Source organism: Oryx dammah, unplaced genomic scaffold (assembly GCF_014754425.2).
Source record: "Oryx dammah isolate SB20612 unplaced genomic scaffold, SCBI_Odam_1.1 HiC_scaffold_5, whole genome shotgun sequence".
Taxonomy (NCBI): domain Eukaryota; kingdom Metazoa; phylum Chordata; class Mammalia; order Artiodactyla; family Bovidae; genus Oryx; species Oryx dammah.
The window spans coordinates 66845330-66865501 of record NW_024070189.1 but is presented as its reverse complement, the minus strand read 5'-3'; the positions used below and the strand labels follow the sequence as shown (position 1 = coordinate 66865501).

At 51.7% G+C, this 20172-nt stretch overlaps 1 protein-coding gene across 1 annotated transcript; it reads right to left on the bottom strand.

Annotated features, from left to right (window-relative positions):
- Positions 1-13: 13 nt before the first annotated feature.
- THEG (theg spermatid protein) lies at positions 14-19394 on the bottom strand. The gene is made up of 10 exons (XM_040241570.1): positions 19087-19394; positions 18165-18281; positions 17949-18020; positions 17468-17529; positions 16747-16816; positions 15558-15675; positions 13183-13342; positions 9981-10125; positions 9930-9946; positions 14-174 (listed from the first exon to the last, which is right to left on the bottom strand). The coding sequence occupies exons 1-10, from the start codon at positions 19392-19394 to the stop codon at positions 14-16; spliced, it is 1230 nt and encodes a 409-aa protein (XP_040097504.1).
- Positions 19395-20172: the final 778 nt, after the last annotated feature.

The window sequence follows — 20172 nt, the reverse complement described above, 5'->3', positions numbered from 1 at the left end:
AATCGATGAAACATTATGGGCCTGCGGTGGCGGCGAAGTGCGTGAACATGAGGGTCCAGACAAGGATTCCACATACCTTTTGTCTCAGAGATGTGCTGAGGGCATCAGGGTGGAAGGTGTAGACAGAGAAGGCAAAGCAGAGACTAGCATGGTGGCTAGAGCAGAGGTGGACGGCTGGGGAATATGGACAAAGCAGAGAGGAGGCACATAGGTTTCAGGCTCACACAAACCAGGAAGAATGGATGCGGGGGAGACCTAGGACTCAGCCCCGGTCCTTTTCAAGCTGACTTTGATAGCAGTGTCAACTGCTGCTGGATGCTTGATGTAAAAGCGCTAACCCAGCCCAGGGGAGCCTACCAGCCAGGAGAGAACCGGTCTTAGAAAGCCTGCCCTGCTCTCTTCTCTGCGTGAGTCACAAGTTGCATGAGTCATGAGCTCCCCACTCACATTGGTGTACATCATCCAGATTGAGGGTTCAGGCCCTTAGAGGAAGGGTCCTCACTGATAAGGGATCATCTTGGTCAATCAGTCACTCAGTGTCCCCTGCAGCCCTCAACTGGGTACTGAGCAACCAGAGGTCCAGTGAAGTAGGAAGGTAAACCAACAAGACACAGTGACAGTGGGGCTCTGTATAATCACGTGGCAGCAACAGAGGGAAAGGGCTTGAGTAAGCCTAGGGGACCAGAGGAGACTCCTTGGAGGGAGCTTTAACAATCATCAAAAATGAGGGACAGGGAAAGCCTGGTGTGCTGCAGTTCTTGGGGTCGTAAAGAGTCTGACATGACTTGGCAACTGAACAACAACAGCAGCAGACGGAGGGATGGAGAGAGCAATGTGTTCTGGGTCTGAAAGTTTCTTCCCCTGTAGTATAAGCTGCAGTCATCAAAGCAGCATGGTATCAGCACAAAACAGGCATGAATCAATGGAACAGAATAGAGAGCCCAGAATTACACCTCCACCTATGGTCAGTTAATCTTAGAGGAAGCAAGAATATACAATGGAAGAAAATCATGAAATTAAAAGACGCTTACTCCTTGGAAGGAAAGTTATGACCAACCTAGATAGCATATTGAAAAGCAGAGACATTACTTTGCCAACAAAGGTCCATCTAGTCAAGGCTATGGTTTTTCCAGTGGTCATGTATGGATGTGAGAGTTGGACTGTGAAGAAAGCTGAGCACCGAAGAATTGACCCTTTTGAATTGTGGTGTTGGAGAAGACTCTTGAGAGTCCCTTGGACTGCAAGGAGATCCAACCAGTCCATTCTAAAGATCAGCCCTGGGTGTTCTTTGGAAGGAATGATGCTAAAGCTGAAACTCCAGTACTTTGGCCACCTCATGCGAAGAGCTGACTCATTGGAAAAGACTCTAATGCTGGGAGAGATTGAGGGCAGGAGGAAAAGGGCATGACAGAGTATGAGATGGCTGGATGGCATCACCAACATGAGTCTGAGTGAACTCCGGGAGTTGGTGATGGACAGGGAGGCCTGGCGTGCTGCGATTCATGGGGTTGCAAAGAGTTGGACACGACTGAGCAACTGAACTGAACTGAAAGTCTCTTCAGCAGGTGGCATTGGGAAAACTGAACAGCCATGTGTAAATCAATGAAGTTAGCACACTCCCATACACATGCACAAAAATAAACTCAGGTTGGCTTAAATATAAGACATGACACGAAAATACTCCTAAAAGAGAACATAGGCAAAACATTCTCTGACATAAATCTTACCAATGTTTTCTTAGGTCAGTCTCCCAAAGCAACAGAAATAAAAGCAAAAATAAAGTGAAGAAGAACCAGAGTCTCTTGATGAAGGTGAAAGAAGAGAGTGAAAAGGCTAGCTTAAAGCTCAACATTCAAAAACTAAGATCATGACATTCAGTTTCATCACTTCATGGCAAATAGATAAGAAAAAAATGGAAACAGTGGCAGATTTTATTTTCTTGGGCTCAGAAATCACTGTGGATGGTGATTGCAGCCATGAAATTAAAAGACGCTTGCTCCTTGAAAGAAAAGCTATGACAAACCTAGACAGTGTATTAAAAAGCAGAAGCATCATTTTGCCAACAAAGGTTTGTATAGTCAAAGCTATAGGTTTTCCAGCAATCATGTATGGATGTGAGAGTTGGACCATAACAAAGGCTGAGCACCAAAGAACTGATGCTTTTGAATTGTGGTACTGGAGAAGACTCTTGAGAGTCCCTTGGACTGCAGAGATCAAAGCAGTCAATGGTAAAGGAAACCAGCCTTAAATATTCATTGGAAGGACTGATGCTGAAGCTGAAGCTCCAATACTTTGGCTTCCTGATTCGAAGAGCCAACTTATTGGAAAAGACCCTGATGCTGGAAAAGATTGAAGGTAGGAGAAGGGGGCGACAGAGATGAGATGGTTGAATGACATCATGGACTCGATATGAGTTTAAGCAAACTCTGAGAGATAGTGAAGGACAGGGAAGCCTGGCATGCTGCAGTCCATGGGGTCACAAAGAGTCAGACACCACCTAGGGACTGAACAACAACCAACAAATGGAAACTAACCAAACTCACAAGCTTTTCTAAAGCAAAGGAAACCATCAACCTACAGACTTGGAGAAAAATATTTGCAAATGATTAAGCAAATTAAGAAAGGGCTTGATTTCCAAAATATATGAACAGCTCATACAACACAACAACCAATAACAAAAAAAAAAAAAAAAAACAACCCAATGGAAAAATGGGCAGAAGACCTAACTAGACATTTCTCCAAAGAAGACAGACCGATGGTCAATAAGCACATGAAAAGATGCTCAGCATCACTAATTAATGGGAAAATGCAAATCAAAACTACAATGAGGTACCACCTCACACCAATCATTAAAGCCATCATTAAAACATTTACAAATTACAAATGCTGGAGAGGGTGTAGAAAAAATGGAACCCTCCTACAGGGTTGGTGGGACTGTAAATTGGTGCAGCCACTATAGAAAACAGTATGGAGTTTCCTCAGAAAATGTAAAATAGAGTTTCCATATGCTCCAGCAATCCCAATCCTGGGCATATGTCCAAACAAAACTATAATTCAAAAAGACACATGCATCCCAATGTTCATAGCAGCACTATACACAATAGCCAAGACACAGAAAAAAACCTAAATGTCCATCAACAGATGAATGGATATAGAAGACTTGGTACATATATACAATGGAATATTATTCAGCCATAAAAAATGAAATGATGCCGATGGCAGCAACAAGCATGGACCTGAAGATTTTCATACTAAATATGAAAGTCAGGGAAAGAAGGAAGCCAGACAAAGACAAATACCATATGATAACCACTTATATGTGGACTCTAAAATACGACACAAATGAGCATCTACAAAACAGAAACAGACTCACAAACTTAGAGAACAGACTTGTGATTGGTGGGGGGTGGGGGGTGCGGTGAGAGAGGGCTGTACCGGGAGTCCGGGGTTAGCAGACGCAAACTATTCTATATAGGATGGGTAAACAACAAGGTCCTTCTGTAGAGCACAGAGAACTGCATTCAATATCCTGTGGTAAACCATAATGGAAAAGTATGAACAGAATGTATATATATGCATAACTGAATCACTTTGCTGTATAGCAGAAATTAAACACAACATTGTAAATCAACAATACCTCAATCAAATAAAATTTAAAAATAACAATGTGTAAGTCTCTTCCCACAGATTAGTTAGAGTAGAGAAATGAGGCAATCATCCCACCAGGTGAGAAACATTAACCCCACAAGTGAGGGGAGGAAGTGTGCCCTGAGAAAGACCATCACTTGTGCCCAGGAATACACAACCTGTGTCTATATTTGAGGGGCTTCACACAAACTCCAAATAAGGAACATTCTATTAACAACAGTTAGAACCAGACATGGAACAACTGACTGGTTCAACATTGGGAAAGGGGTAGGACAAGGCTGTATATTATCACTCTGCTTATTTCACTTATATGCAGAGTGCATCATGCGAAATGCCAGACTGGATGAATCACAAACTGGAATCAAGATTGCCAGGAGAAATATCAACAACCTCAGATATGCAGATGACACCACTGCAATATGGGTTTCCCCGATGGCTCAGCAAGTAGAGAATATGCCTGCAGTGCAGGAGACACACGTTCGATCCCTGGGTCCAGAAGATCCCCTAGAGGAGGAAACGGCAACCCACCCCAGTATTCTAGCCTGGGAAATCCTATGGACAGAGGAGCCTGGCAGGCTACAGCCCAAAGGGTCACAAAGAATTGGACATAACTGAGTGACTAAGCACACACATACACACCATTCCAAAGGCAGAAAGTGAAGAGGAACTAAAGAGCCTTTTGATGAGTGTGAAAGAGGAGAGTGCAAAAGCTGGCTTAAAGCTCAACATTTAAAAAAAAAAAAGAAGAAGAAGAAGAAGATCGTGGCACCCAAGCCCATCACTTCACAGCAAATAGAAGGGGGAAAAGTGGAAGCAGTGGCAGATTTTATTTTCTTGGGCTCCAAAGTCACTGCAGACAGTGACTGCAGCCATGAAATTAAGACACTTGTTCCTGGAAAGAAAACCTATGACAAACCTAAATAGCATATTAAAAAGCAGACATCACTTTGCTAACAAAGGTCCATATAGTCAAAGCTACAGTTTTTCTAGTAGTCATGTATAGATGTAGAGTTGGACCATAAAGAAGGCTAAATGCCAAAGAACTGATGCTTCTGAATTGTGGTGCTGGAGAAGACTCTTGAGAGTCCCTTGGACTACAAGGAGATCAAACCAGGCAATCCTAAAGGGAATCAATCCAATACTTTGACCACCTGATGTGAAGAGCTCACTCATTGGAAAAGACTCTGATGCTGGGAAAGGTTGAAGGCAAAAGGAGAAGAAGGCAGCAGAGAATGAGATGATTAAAGGGCATCACTGACTCAATGGACATAAATTTGAGCAAACTCGGGAGATAATGAAGGACAGAGGAGCCTGGTGTGCTGCAGTCCACAGGTCACAAAGAGTCGGACACAAGTTAGCGACTGAACAACAACATAAACAAGGGGGAAAAGGACAGTTTCTTCAAAAACATCAATACCATAAAAGACCGATCTGTGGAAATGTTCCAGATGTGAGAACTAAACACATTGCCTGATGCTGGGCTGGAGCCAGTAGGTTGGAGGGAAATCACTAGGTCAACTGACAAAGCTGAAACTCAGATGTAGATGGAATAATGCACTGTATCAGCGTTAAGCTTCCTGGAATCAGTGGCTGCTCTGTGATTCTATAAGAGAATGTACTTCTTAGAAAATTCACATTGAAGCCTTTAGGGGAAGTTGTAGGCAAAATATCTGTGTGCCCTAAAAATTGGTATATTAAAACACAATCCCCGGTGTGCTGGTGTTAGAGGAGGTGGGCCCTTGGCATGTGATTATATCAGAAGCGCAGAGCCACCATGAAGGGATTACTGCCCTGATGAGAGAGACCCCAAAATGCTCCCTCAGCCCTTCTGCCCTATGAGGGCACAGCCAGAAGATGGCCTTTGAACCAGGAAGCAAATCCTCACCAGACCACACATCTGCTGGCACCCCGATCCTGGACTCCAGTCTGCAGATGAGAAACACAATCGCTGTTATTCGTAAGCCCCCAGTCCGTGGCCTTTTTGTTAGAGTCACCCCAGTGAATGACGACAGGGGTCAAGGGCCACGACATATGCAGCTCACTCTCAAGATCTTCAGAAAGATGTGTTTTCTGTCTACAAAACACAGACATGGAAGGGAGAGCAAACGACAGAGCAGGTAGGCAAACTGCATGGCTGAGTCTGGGGGCAAAGTTTGCAGGGGTTTTCTTAATACGCTTAAGACACTTGTAAACCAGAATGATTTCAAATAAAGAGGACAGGAAAGGAAACTAGGAAAATAAAAAGCAGTGTCTTTGGCAGAGACATCAGGGAGGAAAAAGAGAGCTGCAGAGGGTGTTCCCGGCCTTGTGAGCAGCACAAAGGATGCACCATCCAGCAGAGCGATGGGCAGGGCCTCCGAGTCCCTTCTCCTGGCACTGCTGTGCCTGGCCTGACAGTTGAGCAGTGAGCTAAGGTCTAGGGTACCCCACAGCTGAGCCCAGCAGAGGGAGAGCTGGCAGAGGGGAGGGGTGCTGGGTGCTTGCAGCTCGGGGGCAGCGGTTCATCCACTAAGCTTTCTTATTCTCTAGTGTTGTTGATTCATGTTTGGCTGTGCTGGGTCTTCCCTGCTGTGTGGGCTTTTCTCTAGTTGCAGCCAGCAGGGGCTACTCTCTAGTCGTGCTGTGTGGGCTTCTCTTTGGGGTGACTTCTCTTCTTGCGGAGCACGGGCTCTAGGGGGCTAGGCCTTCCACAGCTGCAGCTCCCCGGCTCTAGAGCACAGGCTCAGTAGTTGTGGTGCACAGGCTTAGTTGATCCGCAGCATGTGGGATGTTCCCAGAGCAGGGATTGAACTCGTGTCTCCTGCGCTGACAGGCAGATTCTTGACCACTGAGCCACCAGGGAAGCCCCCCTAATCTTTCTGTTGCAAGTTCCCCCTGTCCCACCCAGAAAAAGCAGCCCTGGAGGAACCATTTCCTGCAGACATCACCCTGACCTGAGCAGCTCCGGGGAGGTGGGTACTGCGGGTAAGTCTGTCCCCGCCGAATACACCCCCCTACCCCACCCCCCCACATCACACACACAAGTTTCCCCACTGCTGGGAAAGCACAGAGGCCAACGGGGACAGCGTGAGGCTCCAGAGCTCCTGCCGGACCTGTGGGACTCTGTCACCTCTTCTCAGAGTCCTGCCAGTGGTGACCACGAGGGCCGGCCCCCACTGCTTCTCCGTCCCAGCCTGTCTCATGGTCTGCTTCCCGGGAACCTATAGCCCCTGACACAGAGCTTGAGTCATATTTTGAAACATTTAAAAAAACATAAAAGAAGTAACATAAGTTGAAAGTGGTAAGGTAAAGGGGAAGAACTGAGCCTGATGCCGGTCCTGTCAGGAAACGTGAACAAGCTCATTTCTGCACTATCCAGACGAATCACAGGGCAGGTCCTGACCCTGAGCAGACATGTTGTTGTTCAGTAACTCAGTCATGGTCAACTGTTTGCAACTCTACTGACTGCAGTGTGCCAGGCCCCTCTGTCCTTCAGTATCTCCCAGAGTTTGCTCACATTCATGTCCATTGAGTCAGTGAGTCAGTAACCATCTCATCCTCTGCCACCCCCTTCTCCTTTGGCCCTCAAATCTTTCCCAGCATCAGGGTCTTTTCCAATGGGTCGGCTCTTTGCATCAGGTGGCCAAAGTATTGTAACTCAATGAAGCTCTGAGCTGTGCCGCGCAAGCCCACCTGAGAAGGACAGTTCAGAGTGAAGGCTTCTGACAAAACGTGACCCTCTGGAGAAGGAAATGGCAGCCCCCTCCAGTATTCCTGCCTGGAAAATCCCATGGACAGTTATGAAAAGGCAAAAAGATATGACGCCGGAAGGTGAGCCAATAGCACAGAAGGTGTCCAATATGATACTGGGGAAGCGTGGAGGGCAAGAACCGATGGCTCTTTTGCAGTGAGCCAGCATCAACCCTGAGAATGAGGGTCGCACAGAGTCTCCTCCGCCCAAACACTTCCCGGTTTACTGAGTCCTGGACACCAGCCTGCAGGGTCAGCGAGCAGCTACCAGTCCAAGAGAGAAGCCTGGACTCAGAGCAGCTTCAGGCGGGGCTTAAACTTGTGGAAGCTGACTGCAGGGGTGGCTATGCTCACCTGCGTCAGTGATGGTAAAGCCCAGACGGATAGATTCTCCTTTCTGTTCTCAACAAAGCAGACCACAGATCACACTGGACTCACGAAGTATACACGCCTCTTTATCCGCTCACTAAATCACAATATAATGGTTGACATGTGGGCAGTTAAGGTCACATTTTATTTCTTCGGGACATGTCAGTGCGCAGTGCTTTTTTCTCAGCTTGAAGAGGAACGCTAAAACACTGACTTTGACAAGAGAATGAGTGCACCATTTTGGATGCTCGGCTGGTTTAAAGCCTCGTTTTGTGTTGTGTGACGAGGTCCCTAGGGTTGACCACCCCTATTGGTGGAGCTGCACGCTGCCAGCACAGCAGGTACCAAGGGTCTAAGATTTCTAACCTGCGCTGGTTTCCTACTCACCACACATCAGTAGCTGAAACAACAGACCCTAATCCCCTGGGTGTCGGGCATGTCCGCAGGGCCTCCTCCCTCCCTCCCGAGGCCCGAGGGGAAGCCATGGGGCCTTTCAGGGCTGCGTCCCTCCTGCCTCGGGCCAGGGTGCAATGCATGGCTTTGGTGTCACCCTGTCTCCTCAGCTTCTCTCTTAGGACATGCTACGGTACTGGACCCACCCAGGGAACCCACGACAACCTCCCTGGGCCCTGTCTGCAGAGCCATGTCCAGCATGCCATGTTCCCAGGCTCAGGGAATCAGCTGACCCCATAGTCCACCCTGCTGGATGCGGGCCACCCTGGTTCCAGGCGGGACTCCTGACTTACTGGGGTGTGAGTCTGCGTGGATATGCTTCTGGGCTTCATCACGACAGTGGTACCCACCAGAGCAGCAGGGAGAGAGCAGGGGTCACGTCATCATCAGACGAGTGTGCGTGGCCATCACCCTGCCCGCCCGCAAGAAACCTGCACTCAGCGGCACCCACAGGCTCAGTGAGGCATCCGTCCATCCATCCATCTGTGCTGCCGGGTCATCCAGAGAAGATGAGGGTGGGCTTCTTTTTAACCTTTTTCTTCGGAACCTCCGTCCAGGTCTGCACCTATTAATACTCAACAACTGTCCTTTACGTTACTGAGTGAAGTAGCGTCCTCAAAGCATCTGGGAATCACGGCTCGGGACCTGACGTGTGGTGGGCTTGAGAGAAGACGTGAGGGCAGTCAGCATGCCACCCCTTCAGGACCCAGCAATTGGTCCCCAAGTGAATGAGCAGGAGCCAGAGGCAAACGAGACTGTCTAGGACTGCGGATGCAGACAAGAGATTCTCCCTCTGTGCTCAGCAGAACAACAGCCCCAGAGACACCCCCATCCTGGTCCCTGGGCCTGTAAACATGTCATGAGGCAGAAGGGACTTTGCAGGTGGGATTAAGCTAAGACCCCTGAGATGGGGATTACCCTGGATTCCCCAGGGGTCCCAGTATCATCACAGGATCTTTATGAGAAGGATGAGAGGCAGAGAGACAGGAGATGCTGTGCTGTTGGCTGTGAGGATGGAGGGAGGGGCCACAAGCCAGGGATGCGGTGCCTCTAGAAGCTGGAAAAGTGGGGAGCCTCCAGAAGGACCAGCCCTGCCCAAGCCTGGATTCAGCCCTGTGACGCCCGAGCTAGACTCCTGACTTCAGGATCGTCAGAGAATGAATCTGTGAGGCTTCCAACCCCCTGTTTGAGGTGACTAGTTCCAGTTGCTGTAGGAAACTCACATGGGGTTGGGGACTGTGGGTCTTTCACCAACTCTGTGACCCTGAGTCTCCACCTCAGCACAGTGGTCCCCACATGGGGACCTCAGACACTGATGGTCTCCAACAGGTACCCCCCTGCAAAGATCAGTAAATTGTGCAGCAGGCATTAGCTGGTTCATCACAGAGCTCGAGATGCTGTGGACACTATAGATCAGTAAATGGGGACAGAAGGACTCAGAGGGAAATTTCTGACATGGGGAGGGGGAGGTGTGCTGTCCGAGGGGCTGACGACGGCAGGGGAATGGGAGTGGGAAAAAAGGCTGCAGGATTGCAGGCTGGATGCAAACATAAACATCATTATTATTATTGCCTCCTCTTTCAGCCACTGTCCTCCCGCCTCCAGGCCAAGGCGCTCAGAGCCACACACAGGGTCAGGTTGCACTTGGGTGTTTACTGGGAACGGGCTCAGGGGCCAGGCCTGAGGCTCATGCTTTCTTGGTGATGGTCTTGGGGGTAGCGAGCTCGTACAGGCGAGGGGACGCCTGAGCCACCAGGGCGGCAGGGGACACGTGGGAGGGGTCGTAGCCCTCATTCAGGTCCTTCCGCACTCGGGGTTTTGCCAGAGACAGGATGCGGGGACTAGCCACTGCCTTCTTGGTGACCTCCAGCACCTCCCAGCGCGGGTCGCGGTCAGGAACACACTTGTCCGACTGGGCCTTGGGCACTAGAAGGGGCAGGAGAGGGGGCAAAGTGTCAGCAGCCGGAGCCCCCCTTCCCCACGGAGCACGATCTTCTGAGTAAGAGCTCCCAAGTTCAATGTCCTGTCCCTCGGCAGACGATGGATAAACACACGCGTCCCTCCACACGCGCAAGCATCACTCAGCCATGAAGAGAAGTCCTGACACTTGCTACCACATGGATGGACCCTGAGAACACCCGATGCTCAGTGACAGAAGCAGACACAGGACACACAGGCTGTGATTCCACTGGTGGGAAACATCCAGAACAGGCTGACCCACAAAGTGAGTGGGTTCCTGGTGGTCATGGGGATGGGGAAGGGCTGAGGGGGCCAGCTGATGGAGATGGGGCATCACTTTGGAGTGGTAGAATGTTCTGGAATTGATTGTGTGGGACATAAGGAACAGACTGGTGGGTGCCAGTCGGGGAGGTGGGAGGGAAGGGAAGGACTGGCGGCTGGGTGAGCAGATGCAAACTGTATTATACACAGGATGGACAAACGACAAGGTCCCACTGTAGAGCACAGGGGACTATAGTCAATATCCGGTGATACTTGGAACTCTGCTGCCATGTTCTATATCTCAATGGTACGTGGCAGCCAGGATGGGAGGGAGTTTGGGAGAGAACAGATACATGTGTATGCCTGAGTCTCTTCACTGTTCACCTGAAACTGTCTCAGCATTGTTAATCAGTTATATCCCAATACAAAATTAAGAGTTGAAAATTCCTGTGATAAAAGATAATGGGAAAAAATATGAAAAAGAATGTGTATAACAGAGTCACTTTGCTGTTCAGCAAAAATTAACACAATATTGTAATTCAACTACACTTCAATAAAATTTTTTTAAATAACTAAAATAATATATAATTTTTTAAATAAATAAAATAGGTTGTAGTAATGTGCCCACAGCTATCTGTGAGTGTACTGGGAAGTACTGAACTGTGCATTTTGAAGGGTGAGTCATAAAGAACAATGTCTCATATGGTCACGGGCCCAGACAGAGACTGGAGGGGCAGACATAGGCGCCCTGGTGGCTGGGGGTGAGGCAGGGGCTCCATCAGCCCCACTGCCCATGCGCCTGTGGCCCCAGCTGGGTCCTCCCCATAGGGTCCACCAGCTACATGTGACCAGCACCCCATATGGACTGGGACTTTATCCTATTTAATTTTAATAAAATCCATTAGTTGAATTAAATCAATAGGTTGATTGACATTCAGTCCATTTCGGTCATGGGCCTGTGACACACTTGTCTGACTGGGTAGACCTGTGACTCAGCCGGGCCCACCACTCACTGGCCAGGAGCCCTGGCCCTGCTCCTGCTTGGACCCCCTACCTCTTCACCACCCCTTCCCTCACAGTGGGAGCCTCGGGGCTTGGCCTGCATGAGGGCCAGGAGAGAGTGACCGCTGGTGACTACTGGTGAGCACTCCTATCTCTAGACCCTTCAGTTTTGAGAGTTTCCTTTCCAAACCCCTCTTTGCCCCAAGACTCTGCAAATTAAAAAGGCCATCTCCGCTCAGCAAAGGAGCTGCAGCTCTGGGGAGAGGCACTGCTGGGGACCCCAAAGAGGGTACTGGGGGGCCTTGGAAGGACCTGCCAGAGCCAACCATCCTGGAGTCCTCAGGGAGACTCAGGGTCTCCCCCTGTTGTAACATCTGGGCTCTGAAAATCTATTGGTCACAAGTTAACAGTGCAACCTGTCCACAGCCACACAGAACCCATACTGCATGGACCACTGTTGCCCAAGGACCCTGCACTGCATGTTTCCTCTCTTCACTTTTTAAATGCTGGTCAGAACCATCAGTGGGTGGGAGTCTGCAGTTGGAAATACACAGCCCTACACCAGTCTTATCCATACACACACACACAGAGGGATGTGCGTTGATAACATGCTCCTGTGAAGCCTGGATGAATACACATACATGTGTATGTACAAAATACATGTGCTTATGTTCCACATGTGTCTGTGTCCATGCGTGTGTGTGTGTGAGAGAGAGAGAGCAGAAGTGTGTGTGTGCTTGTATCTCTGTTCATTTAACCAATCTTTAACAAACTCAACGAATACTTTAACAAATATTTAAGGGGCTTCCCTGGTGGCTCAGTGGTAAAGAATCTGCCTGCAATGCGGGAGACTTGGTTTCAATCCTTGGGTCGGGAAGATACCCTGAAGGAGGAAACGGCAACCCACTCCAGTGCTCTTGCCGGGAGAATCCCATGGACAGAGGAGCCTGGCTACGGTCCACGGGGTCGCAAAGAGTCATGGACCCAACTGAGCAACTAAACCACCACCAAGGGAACAGATGAATGAATCCACAAACAAAAGAAACTATAAGCAAGAAGAAAATGACTGGGAAGAAGGTATTTTGCAAAGTACTCAACAAAGGGTAAGTGATCATCTTATATAGAGCTGCTGCAAATTAATTCCCTCCCCCAACCCCCCAATAAAAACAGGAAATAGGAAACTGAGAAAAAGACACAGCAGAGTAAACGGAAATGGCCAGTCAAGCTCCCTGGTGATCCTGTACCAGGCACCGGGGCACACTTGAGTTTCCCAAAGCCCCTGACTGCCTTTGGGTGGTGAGATCCCTTTCTTCATGCCTTGCTACATTTTTCAGATTCTTTACAATCAGTGCACATTACTTCTGTGTGGGGGAGCCAGGTCTTCCTTTGTTTTCAAGGACAGGAAGAGCCTCTGGCCAGCACCCTTAGGTCCCAGCTTGGCTCTCCAGGCACTGGCCTGCATCCCTGGTTTCCCTTCTGCACCTACATGCCATGCTGGAAGACCCATTCAGATGACGCACTCGGCTCAGGCCCACAACCCCCATCCCAGGGTGGGTGATGCCCTCTGCCAGCCCCCAGGGAATGCAAGCAGCTGCAGTATGAACTGCCCACAGGGACTCAAACCATGGGTCTGCACGTTAGTGGGAGTCAGGGGAACACGAATCTTGCAGAACTAGCTCCAAGTGGACTGGCTGCTCCCAACTGCATCCAGTGTGGACGGGTGCTTCATGAGACGTCGAGCACCCCCTGGGACCCACTTACTGGCCAACTGAAGAAGGCGGTTATAGTCTGACACATGTGACTTGGGTTTTGGCATGGGGTCCCACTCTTCCAGTAGGGTGGCTGGAGACTTGGGCTTTGCCAGCCGGATGATCCTCGAACTGGGAATGGCCATCTTGGCTGCCCTGGACACTTGGGACACCTAGAAACAAAGTTAGAGGGAAAGAGTAAAGCAGCCTGTGCTGTTTCACACACCCCTGGGTCAAAAGATCCCGTAAGCAATGCTGAAAGACAAAAGACTGGCTAGGAAGTTAGTCTGCAGTGTGTTCAGCAAAGGATTAGTAGCCATCATATATAAAGAGGTTCTCTAAGTCAATAACATGAAAAATCAGTAGGAAATAGCTAATCATGAAGGAAAGTAAACCCAAAGGATCAATAATCCTTTCTGTGCACCAGGGAAATGTAAATTAAAACAGCAAAATATCACTCCATGCCAACAAATTTGGCAAAAGTGACCAAGCCTGGCATTATCCAGCCCTGGCAGGAAGGTGGGAGGACAGAGATCCGATGCATGGCTGGTAGGAAGGCAAATTGTACAAGCACTTTGTTTCTGTGAAACATTTAACGTTTTACAGAAGCTCTCCAACGTTTTACAGAAGCTCTCCACTGGGTGCACTCTGCTGGGTAGGATACTGCCCAGAGGCAGGGGATTGGCTGAAATGATCCTTAGGGCCATCATTAAAATTTGTGTCTCTTTCCTCCTGAAATTGTGCTGCTTAGAAATCACATACACTACTCATACCAAAGACATCCTGGTGTTTACAATTTCATGTCCCTCTCAACCACCCATTCCATCCCCCCTCCTTTCTTCCCCTCCTTCTCTCCCCCCATCAACAGTCCGCACAGCTCCAGTCAACAGCTGAGGTGGATGAATCAGCCTGCAGTCCTACCCTCAGGGAACCGCCAGCCTGGAGGGGAGACAGGCAGGGAAAATTCATTCATCCACACATTCAAATAATATTGATGACCACTCCATGCCCTGTGCATGCCAGGGCCGAAGACTTGTTGAGGGACCTTCATTTAGTCCCCCGGGAGGCACAAGGGAGAGTAAGGGTGGAGAAGGCCCCATTCTGCCAGCTTTCTCAGGCACTGGGGAGCCACAGAGGGTGCTGGAGCACAAAAGGGCTTAAAGGCTGAACCGGCAGAGGCAGGGCAGGGGCTGGGAAAACAGCAGGTACACCTCCCGGGAAAAGCTGAGGCCAGACTTTCCTCTGGATCCTTGTCCAATCCAATTGACTGTGAAGCCTTCTTTGAGACAACTGAGGAGATGGAACATGGATTGGGGATTTAAACACTAAGGTATTATTGTTAAATTCTTCTAGTTGGACCATTATTGGTATGTTCATTACTTTATTTTTATTTTTTTATCTTTTTGAGAGTTGTGAGTTAGTTTTGTTTGGGGAAAAATGAGGACTGCAGCCCAAGGGATAGCTCTGAAAAACTGCTCCCCATGGTTGGTATAGTTTTAAACCATCACAAACCATGTGATGTCTGAATTCAGTTGTAAAAGTCTTTAAGTCAAGAGCGGGCGGGGAGGGTTGTCTGTCAAACAACCACACAAAAACACCCAGGGACAAGCTCTTCAATGCATGTTAAACCACACAGCCCAGGACTTCCCAGGTAGTCCAGGGGTTAAGATCTCCCTTCTAATGCAGGTAGCTCAGATGGTAAAATAATCTGCCTACAGTGCAGGAGACGGGGCTTCGATCCTTGGTTCGGGAAGATCCCCTGGAAAAGGAAATGGGAACCAACTCCAGTATTCTCGCCTGGAGAATTCTAAGGACAAAGGAGCCAAGTAGGCTACAATTCATGGGGGTCACAAATGGTCGCACACAACTGAGCAACTAAGACTTTCACTTTCACTTTTCCAATGCAGGAGGCCCAGGTTCGATCCCTGGTCAGGGAACTAAGGTCCCACATGCCATGGGGAGAGATAAGGGCCGGATTCAGGATGGACTGAACTCTGGTGTCACCTCTGAACCAGTTATCATGCACTCGTTCAAGCAGATGGCTTGGGGCTCCCCTCCGCACTCGCCTGACTGGCAGGGGAGCGTGGTCCCTGCCCGCCTCCAAGAGGTTGGAGGAAAGAAAAGCGGGAGGCTGGGTGGGCGGCGCGGGGGGGGGGGGGGGGGGGGGGGGGGGGGGGGGGGGGGGGGGGGCGCGGGGGGCGGGGGCCGGCGGGGGGGCGGGGGGGCCGGGCGGGGCTTCTTGAACCCACACTGGGACTCCCAATGGCTAAGAGAAGCAGCCACACGCCTATCCCCTCTTATCCTTATGTGTCCTCTGAGCCCCGGGGTGGGGGACAGGCGGGGCCCCCGGAGGGAGCCAGGGAGCTCCAGGGACGGAAGGGCACCCACCTCGGACATATTTATGCTCCAGATGTTGTTTCGGACCTTTGGGGTGGCCAGTTCCCGTAGGCGGTTGGACGCTCGATACTCCAAGGTGGACCGCGGAACGGGCCAGATAGACGTGGTCCTAAAGAAGAGCCTAAGTCTGAGACCCCAGCCAACCCGGGGGCCGTGTCTGTGTGTGTTTGAGACCCTGGCCCTGCAGGAAGATGTGTCTGTGCGTGCATGTGCGACTCCTCTCTGATTCTGGGGTTCAGGGGAGCGTGGTGCAGAAGAGGATTTTCTAATTCCTCCGAGATGAATCCTTAAAAGACCCCTAACAGAGCCCCACCTTCCTCTCAAGGATGGAGCAATGCTCTCCTGGGTCTACCCTCCCTGCTGTCCCCACAGCCCCCGCCATCAGGATGGGTCAGGAGGTGGACCAAAGGGATGAAGTGAGCCCTGCCTGCCCCCTAAACTCATGTCTCAGCTCTGCCTCTGCCCCAGAAACAGCCTTATTTCATTGATCCGAGGCCGATTCCTCTCTTATTTTCACCTCTGTGAGCCTGGCATGCAGTTCTGTAAACTGGGGTGACATCTGTGTGACCTGTAATCTGGGGTGAGGCTGGAATGAAGCAGATAAATGCTGTCAGCCCAACAGAAGACCCGGTGCCCTCCTCTCCGGGGCGAGCACGACAGAACTGTTTGTACGGAGGTCACTCCAGATCACAGGTCCCACAGAGGTCACCCCAGATGACTGGTCCCTCAGAGGTGCCTCCATATTATGCTCTGACCAGCATTAAGGGGAAAAGCTATTGTCACAAGACCGGCACAGAGCCAGGGGCTGGAATCAGTTAACACTGGTAAGTGGGACTCCCCTCAGTCACTTATCTTTCCATGTGTGACTGAGAGATGAAAGCAGAGTCTGTGTGGAATAACTTCAGACCCCACGTTGGCCATCATGGAAGCCCCGTGTGCTAAGACAGAGTTGCGCCAGGAGGCAGGCACCTAAAACTGTAAATCTCACAGCCACCCGCTGCCTAGGGGACTCGAGCACCTGCCTTGAGACCCACCAGCATCCCATCCTGTCTGGGCTACTGGGCCTCAAAGTCTTGGTGCCCAAGGCCTGGGCCGCGTGGATGGTCACCTGGCCCCCAGACCTGGGCCCTCCCCTGCTATGACACCCTGATGGAGAGAGTCTCTGCCCGGAACCCCCTACCTGTTGTTGTTGTAATACTCCAAGTAGAACCTCTTGGGTCGGGCCAGCTCCTCCACCCGGCGGGACACCTCTACACAAAAGGAGAAGAAGCTGCCCTGGAAAGCTGCCCTCCCCTCCCACCTAGGGCTCTCTTCCTCCTGACCTGGCTTCATACCAGGTGACAGCTCATACCAGACACCCCCACTGGGGACCACAGGACACATGAAGGGGGTTGCTCAGAACCCTTTGCTCCTTGGCCCTGCTGTGGATTTGGGCCTGAAGTCAGGATGGGCCTGGGCTTGAGGGGGCCTCTGTGCTAACTGGGGGTGGGGGAATTCTAAACCTGAGTGAGAACTGAGGCTCTGAGTGTCTCTCCAGAAACAAGCTCTGGAAAGGAAAGGGGTCTTTTGTGAAGTTCATACTGACCCCACTTTGGCTGAGATGCAAACTGCAATTTCCCCTGGAGAGTTTGCTCCCACTCCTCCCCCAGGACCAACCTCCAGCTGGGACAGGAGACACCCTCCCTGGAAGACTGGAGGGACCCTCCTGGAAGACAGGGGAGTGTCCCACAGGGGCCCTGAGAGGCTTGGGCCTGGGAGGCCCCAAAGTCTCCCCTATCAGACCTGAGCAAGGCACAGGTCAGGGTGAGATAGGGGCGACCAGGCTCTAGGCACCAGGCCAGCCCCAGTCCCCACTCCAGCACCCCCACAAAGAAGCACAGGCAAAGGGCAGATGTACCTACCGGGCACTGTGATGGTGAGGGTGGTATCCTTGAGGAATCTCTCTGTCCAGTACACGGATGGCCTGGAACATAGCCAGCAGAGCTCATGAGGGGTGCGAGCCCCGGCGGGTGTACCCCACTCAGAAGCAGAGCTCAGGGCACCCCATGAACACAAACAGTGGGAGGAGTGCAACTAGAGAGGGAGAAAGGGAGAGAGCAAGTGGATGGCAGCAGAGGCAGGTCAGAGAGGAACAAGACAGGGAGGCCTTAGGGGCACGGGAGAGCGTAGATTATTTAGCAAGGCTGGTATTCAGAGGAAGAGGGAGCTGGGGAAAAAAAGAGGCATAACTGAGAAGGGAGCCCAGGCGGTACTGGCACAGACCCATCTCAGGCAGGGGGTGGGGTCCAGAGCTCCAGGTGGAACTGAGAATCCTGGGGTAGGGCCCAATGCATAGCCCTCTCCCCTCCCCTACCCAGGAGAGGAGGGGGCCCCCAGACTCACCAGTAGATACAGAACTGCAGGCTCCGCATGCGCGGGGACACCCAGGCATGGCCCCTGCAGCAGCACCCCCTCCTGCAGGAGACAGGCCCGCCAGCCTCCGCACTGGGCTCCGCTGGACCAGGTCGGTCTGGGGTTGCTGCGCATCCCCTCTCAGACCACCCCCTCCTCCCACCACCACACCTGCCAGGCCAGCTGCCCGCCGGCCTATTGCCTCACCTGTCTTTCAAGACTTGCCAGTTGGTCTTGGGCTTCGCCAGCTCAAACAGCCGCTTCCTCTTCTTCCTCTCTGGGCTCAGGGAGGTGCGAGGGATCCTCTGGGAGATGGAGAGCTGCCTGGGGGGAGGCAGATGGTGAGGTCCAGCCCTTGCTCCCCCAGCAGGTGGCCCCACCTTTCTGCTCCCGCCCTGTCCTCTAGAGGAGAACCCAGCACCACCAAGACCTGGTCTGAAATCGTAGCTCTGCCACCAGCCAGTCCCTCAATTTCCCCCGGCTGAGCCCCAAAGGGGACGCTGAGCCAGGGTGAGTGCCCCCAGGAAGCCCCCGAGGGCCCCAGACATCCTGTCTCCCCTCCTGGCTCAGATGTCCTCCCCAAGCCCCACCCATGCCCCCATTACCCTGCCTGACCAGCCACATCACACGCCATCTGTGTACTCATCACACCAGCTCTGTGGGAGCCAGAAATCAATGTGCCCAGAGGGCAAAGGCCCTGTCTGTGTCCAAGGAGATGTGTGCTGACCCAGGAGTAGGGGCTGAGGACTTCCAGCTAAGGAACCCAGGCATATCCTAGGGCACAGGGTCCCACAGGTAGGAGGGAGCACCCACTCATTTCCCGGTGTCCTCCTCTCACCCAGAAACATTTCTGGTGGTTTGTGGTACTTGGAAGGATTTCAGCTTTGGAGCTTCTTTTTCTGTCTATGGACGGCTGCTCACAACCTCTCAACTCTGCCATCTGACCTCTGCCCACTCCAAGTCTCCTGCCACGTGGACGGGGCAGTTTGCCAACATCCTCCTTGGGGCAGCAAAGAGCTGACCCCTTCACCCTTAAGAGCGAGGGCCCAGGTCCAGAGCCCCCAGGCCAGTGCAGCCACCCCCAGGGACACCCCTACACCCCAACCTGGGCGCCCGCTCCCCAGCCCACCTCATCTCAGGCACGCCCTCCTCCATGTCTTTCTCCAGAACCCTCTCGAGCTCCAAGAGGGCCTCTTCTGGGTTCTGGGCATCCACAGATTCTTCCCCAGCCACCTCCTCAGGGGGAATCTCCTCTTCTTGGTCTTCCAGTTTCAGGTCCCCATCATCCAGACCCTGGAACTTGGAGTCCTTGGACCCTACATTCTCATATACCGTGTCCTGGAGGCCCAGTGAGACATCATCCTGCCCCCTCTCTGGCTGGTCCTCGGCCTCCGACGTGTGGTGGTTATAGAACGAGTTTTGCTGGTGGTCCCCCATGTGCCAGGCCCTCCCCAGCCTTGCTCCTGCAACACCCAAATGTGTCTGTGGTCACCCAGCAACCGGAGAATGGCCTGCCCACATTCTCGGCCCACATTCCACCCCCAGCACGTCTGTCTGCAGGTGCCCCCTCTACCCAGACGGCACTGAGGCTCGTGGGGCCACCCAGCCCTCCAGCCTCACCTGCTGGTCCCTTTCTGCTGCTCTGCTGTCCTGTCCCCTAAACGTGTGCCCACTCCTCTGCCCACACTCATCCTGGGGGACGCCTCCTTGGGAAGGCAGACCGATCCCCAGGTCTCTCTGCATCTTGGCGTCTGGCATGACTCTTCTGTGGTGTTTGGCATGGCCTGAGATGATGTCGCTCACTTATTCCTTTCTTCCTTAGTGTCTATGTCTGCCTCGTAGAAAGTAGCCTTCCCAGGCCAGGGGCTGAGAGCACCCCATCCACTGGGGCCTGGGGGTGCTTCTCGGGGAAGGGCTCCTGCTGGAGCACACTCAGCTCACCCAACACTTCCTCTTAGTTAGGCCTATTTGTGCTCAGATGGGGGAGTTGCCACTGGTAGTGACAGTTCACCAGGGGTCCCACACCCTCCCTGGGACAGGCTCAGAAATGGGACCGGAGAGGGTGTCTGCAGGGGCTTTGGGGGATGGCATCCTCTGCCTTTAAAGGGGACAGGAGGAAGAGACTCTCTCTCTTCTCAGTTGTTTCTGGGACTATGTGTGATGTCTGGAGCTCAGGCAGCCATCTTGGTCCTGGTCACAAGTCCATGTGCTCGAT

Coding starts and splice junctions, on each gene's coding strand:
- THEG (XM_040241570.1), bottom strand. CDS start 19,394: ATGGGGGACCACCAGCAAAACTCGTTCTATAACCACCACACGTCGGAG. Junction 18,021..18,164: donor TGGCAAGTCTTGAAAGACAG/GTGAGGCAATAG, acceptor TGTCTCCTGCAG/GAGGGGGTGCTGCTGCAGGG. Junction 16,817..17,467: donor CCTCACCATCACAGTGCCCG/GTAGGTACATCT, acceptor CCTTTTGTGTAG/AGGTGTCCCGCCGGGTGGAG.